At 38.2% G+C, this 10,000-nt stretch overlaps 2 protein-coding genes across 11 annotated transcripts in view; one reads left to right on the top strand and one right to left on the bottom strand.

Moving 5' to 3' along the window:
- Nucleotides 1–8,331, top strand: part of LOC125041647 (enolase) — a 10,686-nt gene extending 2,355 nt beyond the window's left edge. Inside the window, exons 1-7 of one of the 6 annotated variants that reach the window (XM_047636774.1) lie at nt 3,490–3,547; nt 3,685–3,703; nt 5,811–6,072; nt 6,324–6,478; nt 6,580–7,084; nt 7,229–7,449; nt 7,614–8,331. In XM_047636774.1, the coding sequence (XP_047492730.1) occupies nt 3,505–3,547; nt 3,685–3,703; nt 5,811–6,072; nt 6,324–6,478; nt 6,580–7,084; nt 7,229–7,449; nt 7,614–7,797 (1,389 nt within the window). In that variant the 5' untranslated portion in view covers nt 3,490–3,504 and the 3' untranslated portion in view covers nt 7,798–8,331. The other 5 variants (XM_047636773.1, XM_047636778.1, XM_047636777.1 and 2 more) reach the window with 5 other exon arrangements.
- Nucleotides 8,332–9,265: 934 nt separating this feature from the next.
- The window catches only part of LOC125041646 (protein RFT1 homolog), a 16,553-nt gene continuing 15,818 nt past the window's right edge, over nt 9,266–10,000 (bottom strand). For all 5 annotated transcript variants that reach the window (XM_047636771.1, XM_047636768.1, XM_047636769.1 and 2 more), the window contains exon 12: nt 9,266–9,543. In XM_047636771.1, the coding sequence (XP_047492727.1) occupies nt 9,295–9,543 (249 nt within the window). In that variant the 3' untranslated portion in view covers nt 9,266–9,294. The remainder of the gene's footprint in view (nt 9,544–10,000) is intronic.

Raw genomic sequence — 10,000 nt, 5'->3', positions numbered from 1 at the left:
CTATAGTAATAATACAGGTACTGCTACTACAGCTATTTATACTGCTACTACTATAACAACGATATCATAATGTAAACGTGTTATACTTATTCCATATTATGTCTTCATTGAATTCAAAAGAATATATCCACTTCAAAGTCTGCCGAGGTCTGTAAGGTCATCGATCTCGAAAATGCAAGGCTGGGGTGGATGCAGGTTTGGGTGGGTAGGGGGGCAGGGGGCGAGATCGACCGGCCCGGCCACGTCTTATAACATAAAAGGCCCAGCCCTTGACTCTTAGTGGTAAAGCGGTTTCGAAATGATGAAAGAGGGTGATACTGGAATCGTGTGTAGCAATGTTGTTTGTTAATAGAGAGAGATTTCTGTTTATTTTCATTATTATTTTTTTAACGTTCAATGCGTTGTAATGTTTACCGCCTGTAGACTTGTGTGAGGGAATTGACATAAGCATAAAAAAATGACGTTGTAATCTTCATCAGAGTGGTCGAGAGTGCATATGTGCATGTCTGAAGGAACCGCCCAATCCATGTCCAAGCACACCCAACCCAGCCAACGTTATAAATTCATATATGAAAACTGCATGAAGCACGTTAGAAATGGTAACCAACTCCCCGAAATCTTTAACCCTGTAGTTGAATATTTTGATATTTGAGTATAACCGATTTTCTTGTTGGTTCCAATCTTAAATCTAAACAATTACTCAAATGTTAATTCAATTCGTTTCATCCAAAAATGGCTGGGATGTTCATTGATGGATTTTTTTTCTACGCTAGTGGGCACGTAAGATTGTGTGCTTGGTAGGCGCCGTCGTCTGGGCAGTTTCTAAATATGGAGAACTGGTTGGGACAGGGAGGATACCAGTCTAGACATAAAAAATGTGGATTGTCTACATTGGATTGGTTATCTAGATTACGTTTTCGAATTTGACATTGGCAGCCAAAATTCCAAATAGTAACAGAAGTATTGACCATGTTCTCACTTATATATCAGTTACCTCCCTTCCCCTTAAAGGAAAAATCTCCAAAGCACCTCAACCGATTATTGCAAACCAAAGAATCGTTAAGACGAATCGATGCAGTCTGTACCTAATCAATGCAGTACAAACGAATCGCCAGCTGATAACAAAAAAACATTCCAGGCCAGCTCGCATTTCGTTCGAGAAGGCATACTTTAGAATGGCTGGAATGTCGCCGCTGGAAAGTTCCAGTTTTTCTCACGTCTCGGCCGACTGAACAGGGACGACCCGTGACTCGGCTTTCTCGGTCGGCTGGGGATGATGACGCCGCCGACTAAAGCCACAGCAGTTTTTTTTTGTGTACTTGTTCTCTCGGTATGACTGGCTTTCCCCTTTCGTTGCAGCGAGCTTTGCCGTAGCTTTCCATTATGTTGCCGTAGTTTTCGATTATGTTACCGTAGTTTCGCATGATATTACCATAGTTTCCTATTATGTTGCCATGGTATCCTATCAATAGCCATAGTTTCCCATTATGTGGCTAACTCCACCATCATGTTAGGTTAGGTTCATGTTGCAAGAACTCCCCCTCTTGCAAAAACTCAAGATGCCCAGAAGCATCTGGAACAAGACAGGAAATTGGTAACTCAAGACAATTGTTATGGTAAAAAAAAATCTCAGTGGAAAGGATGAGATGATACTTTACTTTTTGTAAGTAATTTTCCACGAAGTCAGAAATACCAGTTGTGCAAAAATGGTTATAAGTACAATTTAAGTAACGCTGATTTATCTAAGGCGATTATACTTGGTAAACTGATACAAAATTTGATACAAAGAAAACTACCACTGAAAGATAAAAAAAATCGCTCTATATAATTTCAGCACATGCTTTCATATATGAAGTGTACTGATGGATAACTGATTCAGAATTTGTGTGGATATTAGGTATATCCTCCATTATGTGTGAAGCAGTGATATAGATCTTCGTCTACCCTTCTGTTTTATCCACAATGAATGGGCATTTAAGTGAAAACTACCACTGCCAGAATCTTTAAATAGCTGCCTAAGGAAACAATCAATTAATCTTATTTCAAAGACACTGCTAAGGTCGTAGGGATTTTAACAGCGTAATGCTAACTTCACACTAGGAATTGATTAGGTAATTGTGATTGTGAATGAATGGTCCCCTGCAAAAGGTAAAAACTGAATTTAATATGAAAAGGTACGATTCGCCATGAAACCGCATAGTATTTACACTGCATCGGTTTTATAATTGGTTCAATTGCAGCTTCCAAGGCAGTCTTTGTTTGGGATATTATCCAAATGTCTCTGGATAGATAAGCTCAATTCCATGCATCGCAAACGATTATCAAAGCCTTCTGGTGCCAAGATAAAGCGCATTCTAATTGCTGAAGTAAAACGGGACATTTTTGCTATGCGTGGCATGGCAATGCAATATTGACATTCGCGTAATACAACTCAATAAGTGCCGTTCGAGCAGAGAAAATGAGGAAGAGCATGAATTACGGTGCCAAAAGTAGCGTAGTGGCATGGTGCCTGGTCCAGAGGGGCGCGGCCTGTGTCACTTTGCCACGACCTTGCCCACAGGACATAACCCTCAACATTTTCGTCCGCTGTTTCTCCGTTGCCGTGTGAAGGTTGGCGGGGACACGAGAAGGTGAGGAGGCAAGGGATTCCAACTCTTACGCCAGGGCTCCACAGAGGCCACTACAATTATAGTCTCGGGCCAGAGGGCGCCCCTGCCTCGGCTACAAAACCAGTTGCCTGCCTTCGCCGGGTGCCAGTCGGAGACGTGAAACTTGCCGGTGAGGATCTGTGCCTTGTTGCAGTGCCTTTGCCAATCGATAACATTGTGTGAATTTGTTACTATGCAGTTGACGTTTTTATTTCGGAATTGACAGTGAATCGTGTGACATCTCGAAACCTTTTGTTTAGACGTTATTGATGTAGATGAAGGGTGGGTTGTGCTACGTGACACCTGTAACGTTGACGGGTAACGCTGGTGATAAGTTATCGTTTTTTTCCACTAATTCCCAATATAAATATTTCTCAGATTTATTTGTATCACGTTCGTTCTTAACCAACCAAACCGGTGTCGGCATCATATCACAAATTGCATGACACGCCTACATATCGCATTTCCGCTCGAGCCCCATCGGAAGGAAATCATTTACGATCCCTGAACCCAAGCAACATCAACTTGTGAACATACATTACCAAACCCACACAACTCCTTTACAGTTCTCGCTCCAATCTCCCCTCAATCAAACGCAACATATTAAATACAAAAAAGGTCATGTGAGGAAGCGAGGAAAGCTGAATAGAGGCCTAAAGAGCCTCTGGATGAGGCACCTCCCAGTCACGTGATGCTGGGAAGGTGACCTTGGCCGCGAGCAGACGACGTCGGAGCCGGCGGGGGGGACGCGGCCGGCGCTCGCCCAGCCTCGGAGCCGGAACATTTCGCTGCTGTTGTTAACGGCTTTATAGTTCAATTCAGAGTTTGGGAAATGCTATAGGATGTCTTTTAGATTATGGGATATAAGTTGTCGGTTTGGAAATATGCTAAACTTGGTAGTTAGGTGTAAGCGAGTTTCTTGCAGCTTTAGTAATATACTGTTTAACCTCGTTAACACACTTAGCTTTTAATGCAACTTGCATGTTTAAGAAAAAAAATATTTGAATCACTGATTATACTTCGTTATTTTTTATAGGAAGACGATATTTTAAAAGGTATTGATGGCTTGTTTGAGGAGAAAATAATTTTCCAGACGAAATGGCTTCCCGGTTTGTAAATTTCTTGTCTCGTTTATATAGGAGAGAAATACATTAAATTGGGTCTTGGTTGATGATGAATGTTAGTTTAAATAAGTTTTTACTGGGTGTAGGTTGCTATTAACGAGAAGTTTTAAAATCTTTTTCCCCCCTCTACAGCTCCGTCAGTTGATTTATTTAGATGGAAAATACCGAGTAAGATGATTATGTAATTCTTGACTTCATACTCCAGTTAATATAATGTGTATATTAAAACTTGATGTAGTATTTCCCACAGTCATGTCGTACAAGGTAAAATCTGCCTGTAATGTCAATATAAGATGCTTTTCATCTATTGCAAGTTGATAATGAGAAAGTTGTTCAAAATGTATTACTTTGGTATACAGTTAGAAAAGATGTAATGGCACTCTAATAATCAAGGAAAACCCACTTCCACTAATGAATGAATGAAGTAATCTGTGTAGGCCAAAAAATGTCACAAATTATGGAAATACATACAATAAATGCCATGCAGGGCAAGTCCAAGGAGATTGGAAGGGGTCTGAGAGCATAGCCCCCGGGTTAGGAAGGTTTTTGGTTTATACATTGATGTTTGTCGATTTCCTAGGAATGGCTTGAATAATAATAACTTGATCTCGAAGGGATGTGGTCATTTCATAAGCATGACTTAATACTTTCATTTAGATCATTTGCGATGGAAAATAACAAGAGACTTATGGATCTTGCAGTCTGGATGATTGCAAGATGGAATAATAATTTCAAGATTAGCTGTGTATGTGAAATAAAAAAAAAAATACTTAAAATGTTAATTTTCATTTAATGCATTATTAAAAAATTATATTTGTGTAAGTACAATAAGTGTGTTTAAAAATGGATAGCACATTTTGAAGTATCAATATATACATGTGAAATGGGTGCTTGCTTGCATTTGGCTTGACATTTAAATGTTTTATTTGATAATACTAGTATATATGTTAGACATTGAAAGTGGAACACCACAGACAAGTTTAAAAGAATAGGGGACAAGTACAGATATGTTTAGAGGACATTCAGTGGCTTTCAAGATGTTATGTATTTCTTGTAATTATTTATATTGGGTGTATTCATTAAAAATCCACTTGAAATGTGATTAATTTCCCATAATTGATAGTCTGTGCTTTGTGCTCTGGCAAAGGCCAACAAACCAAGTATATTCTGGCAAGGTAGGGCTTGGACTTGTTCTGTTGGTTAATATAAATCATTAGGGAGGTCTACATGCTCCATCTTGGTGGAATTTTGTTCAGCCTTTGCCAGTGCTAATATTTTAATGTATAAAGACATGGAGCTAAATTAGCTTTTGATTATAGCACTTTCTTAGTGGGCTGACTTGAATGTCTTGGTCTATTTAAAGAATATCAAACTTGCAGGTGTGAGAAAATTAAATGTACGCATTTTCATACAACAGCCAATCATCAATGAGAAAGAAGAAGAAATTTCTAAAATGCATATTAAATCTTATTATGGGATGTATATAAAATCACAAGTTTGTATATCCTCATATCTAATAACATTTCAGAATTTAGTATACTTCTCTTTACATTTCTAAATTTCTGGATTGTATTATTAATAATAACTGTTGCAGAGAATTCTTAGAAGTGTCCTCAAAGAGGAAGTGGCAGGTGCGATGTGGTGGTGACTTTGCCAAGTAAAGTTGTAGGGGATTGGCACTGTGCCAGTCCCATGCTCAAATTGCTATTTTGTTACACAAGTAGTGTTTACAATCTTGTTTATTGGAAGGGTATATTTATAATGTATTTGACTTGAAGAGCAACAAAATTTTCTCATTTTATTTTAATTTATATGTATAAAAAAAGGTTTCTTTATAAAAAACACATTTGGCTAAGGTCCCTGAACTTTATAACTATAAATAATTATAGTGGAATAGAGTTGGTCAAGTATAGAGAATAGCTGCATTTAAATGTATTGAACCTTGGGTGGTTGTGGGTAATAGGTGTTTAAAGTGAATAAAATGATTGGATTTCAACTTTTGTCTTCATAATAATTCCATGGATTGCTCTCTTTGCAGATTCCACCAAGCAGCCACCAAGATGTCTATCACCAAGGTTTTTGCCCGTACCATTTTCGACTCCCGTGGTAACCCCACAGTGGAGGTTGACCTCTACACCCACAAGGGCCTGTTCCGCGCTGCTGTTCCCTCTGGTGCATCCACAGGTGTCCATGAGGCACTGGAGATGCGTGATGGAGACAAGTCAAAGTACCATGGCAAGTCTGTCTTTAAGGCCGTCAACAACGTGAACACCATCATTGCTCCTGAAATTATTAAGAGTGTATGTATTCAAATTGTTGGAGTTGAAATAAAAAACGAGAAAGTTAAATTTTTCTTGTTTATAGTACTTGTTTTGGTAATTTGGAATATGGTTACATACAACAAATACATGTTTGCTCACTTGATAAAAGCAAATGTAGAGTATCATTGTTAGCTTGTCTAACCCCTGAAGGTAAGTTTGAACAGTTGCCTTTCTGCTGATGTGTCCTTTCTTATTGACTGATGAATAATTTAGAATTTATTTATTAACAGGGACTGAAGGTAACTCAGCAGAAGGACTGTGATGATTTCATGTGCAAGTTGGACGGCACTGAAAACAAGAGCCGCCTTGGTGCCAATGCCATCTTGGGTGTCTCCCTGGCCATTTGCAAGGCTGGTGCTGCTGAGCTTGGCATTCCCCTCTACAGGTAAGTCTGTTTCAAATGATCTGAAGGTATTAATATGAATAAAAATTTGATGTAAATATTTTTGAGCAGTATTGATATTTTAATCCTCTGTTTTTTTCCAGACACATTGCTAACCTTGCCAACTACTCCGATGTGATCCTGCCTGTGCCAGCCTTCAATGTCATCAATGGTGGCTCTCACGCTGGCAACAAGCTGGCCATGCAGGAGTTCATGATCCTGCCCACTGGTGCCAACAGCTTCACTGAGGCCATGCGCATGGGCTCTGAGGTGTACCATCACCTCAAGGCTGTGATCAAGGGCCGCTTTGGTCTGGATGCCACTGCTGTTGGTGATGAGGGTGGCTTTGCTCCCAACATCCTGAATAACAAGGATGCTCTCACCCTGATTCAGGAATCCATTGAGAAGGCTGGCTACACTGGCAAGATTGAGATTGGCATGGATGTGGCTGCTTCAGAGTTCTACAAGGGCGAGAACATTTACGACTTGGATTTCAAGACTGCCAACAACGATGGCTCTCAGAAGATCACTGGGGACCAACTTAGAGACTTGTATATGGAATTCTGCAATGAGTTCCCCATTGTTTCTATTGAAGATCCCTTCGACCAGGTAGATAGTTATTGCTGATGTTCTTGAGTAGCAAGGACACTATGTATTTTAAAACTAGATATTTATTTTTGTTTAATAGCTAATGGCAGTTCAGTAATTCATGACAATTTGCACATACATCAACAGCTTTTCTCTTTCTCTTAGGATGACTGGGAGAACTGGACCAAGATGACCTCTGGCACCAGCATCCAGATTGTTGGTGATGACTTGACTGTGACCAACCCCAAGCGCATTGCTACAGCTGTTGAAAAGAAGGCTTGCAACTGCCTCCTCCTGAAGGTCAACCAGATTGGCAGTGTGACAGAGTCCATTGATGCTCACCTTCTGGCCAAGAAGAATGGCTGGGGCACTATGGTTTCCCATAGGTGAGTACTCCCTATTATGGATAGGGAAATAAAAAAAAAAGAAGAAAAAAGTGAGATAAACTAAAAGAAATATTTACAACTACTGATTCTACTTGATATGGCTTTTTAAGTATTGGTGAGGTGAGGTATAATTCACAACTTCTAATGTTTTCTCCTCTCTTAAGGTCTGGTGAGACTGAGGACTGCTTCATTGCTGATCTTGTTGTTGGTCTGTGCACTGGCCAGATTAAGACTGGTGCTCCTTGCCGCTCTGAGCGCTTGGCCAAGTACAACCAGATCCTTCGCATTGAGGAGGAGCTCGGAGCCAATGCCAAGTTTGCCGGCAAGAAGTTCAGGCAACCCTGCTAAGTTGAATCGTGAAATTCCGAATGCTGAAAGGCAGTTTGCATGTTACTGCTTGATGGATACAAGCAATATGTCTCTGCATTTTTATTTTCATGGAACGCCTCTTATCTCCTGTGGGGGTTATAGGTGTCTAGGTTGCAAAAACCTTGCATCTGAAAAGTAATATTTTTTTTACTACATTCATTTTAATTAATGTTATCATTTATTTTTTTCCTGCAAAGAGTGAATAACTATGGTCTTCTTATTGAAAATATGCTCCCAAAATTTTGCCAGCAGAATATATAGAAATATTCCATTTAAGATGAAGCTTTAAGTTAGGGGTATATTTTGCTTTGGCTGATACTAAAGCATTGATCCAACAAAATTCTGTGTTTTTGTCTGTTAAAAATATATTCGTCTCGACTAGTCATGTCCTCCTCTCGTCCTAGGTCTTAGAGATCTGAATGTTGTAATGTTCCCAAGTGATATCCAGCTGAAAGAAATGTTCTGTATGATGGTTCATTGTGTATATAAGGAACATTAAAAACAAAAGCCCTATTTATCTTTCAAAACCTAAAATGCTGAAGTTTGCTGATTGAATAATATGCTTACAGGGAAAAAGATTAGTTTAACCCAGTTGGCACATATGGGAAGAATACGTGCCATGGCCATGCTGACTGTAAAAAAGAGAAAAAAAAAGAAAAAAAATCACTTATTGTTTTTACAAGGATTTCTCTACAAGTGCTTCGTCACCAAGGAGTTTGTCCTACCTATCTTGCCTATTTACCCTTTTCCTTGATTTTTGGAAGTCATCATTGGTATTTCATTCTTTAATGTTACCAAGAATTCAATAACCATTCAATAAGAATATCAGTATTGATATCAATAGTATTAGAAAGAAACCATTTTCCTGCACATTCAAGGAATGGGGAAATTGTAAGGGCCTGCTGATAGCCATTTCTATGTAACAAAATTCACAAAACTACAGGGGACATGGAAATCTGTAGCCATTGGGTTAAATCCCTTGGTAGTAGTGTTGGTCATGCCCAAGGACAAAAATACATGAATTGCTTCCAAACTAAATAAACCTTTCAATTTCTATGATATAGACAGGTAAATAGAAGCTTTATTAAGCTGTTCTAATATATTAGTAAGAAAATGTATTCTGGTGCATATTTTAGAACTTATATGCAAAATTATTTTTAATATCAACCAACAAGGTTATGCAGATGGTAGTTTACAGCACTTTGCATGATCTTGTGGACTGATGAATATTAACACACATACTTGAGACACAAAAGAAAAAAGAAGAAAAAAAGTATCTGTTCTGAGACTGGCAACTATTTAGTTTTTACTTAATGAGATAACGCATGAACTTAAATTCAATTTATATCCAATTAATCTACACATATTTGCATCCATGTGAATGTAAAGAAAAATTGTCAATTGCCAGTTTGTTTCATAAATTTGAGTAGAAAAAAAAACCAAGAAGCATTATAAAAACCTTTATTTTAAATACAATCATTTACTTTTCTCTTTGTCATAGCTATATAACATTGAATGTATTTTATTAACAACCCATACATGAGAAAATTTATCTCCACTTGGCTGCCTATCCCTGTATTCAGACCTTGTAAGACATTTACTTAAGATTCCTAAGATTTTTTCATAAAGTGTCTTCAACTCCCAACGCAAGAAATAGGCGACTACCACCAGGCAGACTCCTCCAATTGAGATGTGCATGATGATGCTTCTTGGGTAAACAATAAGCTGAAAAAGAAAAATTTTATTAGCTTCTGTGAAAAAAGTAGGATGCAATTTAATTAATTTCTCTAATTTTATGGCAATATATGAATAAACAGGCCAATCTTTTAGAAAAGTGGCAAATGTATTTTTATGTGATGGAGAATAGAAGGAATATGAAGGGGTAAGTGCATGAATGTGCATACTCATGTTGATGAACAAGTACAGTACCAGGTAATAACTGGCTAGAGGAATGGATATTATTAGGGAGATATGAAAGAAAAAAAAAAGGGGGGGGGGCATATTGTACGGAATAGGTTTTATACCTTGCATTTTACAGTTATTTCATGAATAAAGGAATCCTGCAAAACTGATTGGTAATGACAATCTATTCTCCCATTTATCCTACTGTTTTTGAACAAAATTGCTTTGAATATAATCACAAAATAACAATCGACCTGTTAAATCCAGGCGTATTACTTTT

Source organism: Penaeus chinensis, chromosome 31 (genome assembly GCF_019202785.1).
Source record: "Penaeus chinensis breed Huanghai No. 1 chromosome 31, ASM1920278v2, whole genome shotgun sequence".
NCBI lineage: Eukaryota > Metazoa > Arthropoda > Malacostraca > Decapoda > Penaeidae > Penaeus > Penaeus chinensis.
The sequence above is the reverse complement of the archived record's forward strand: the minus strand, read 5'-3'. Positions and strand labels throughout refer to the sequence as shown.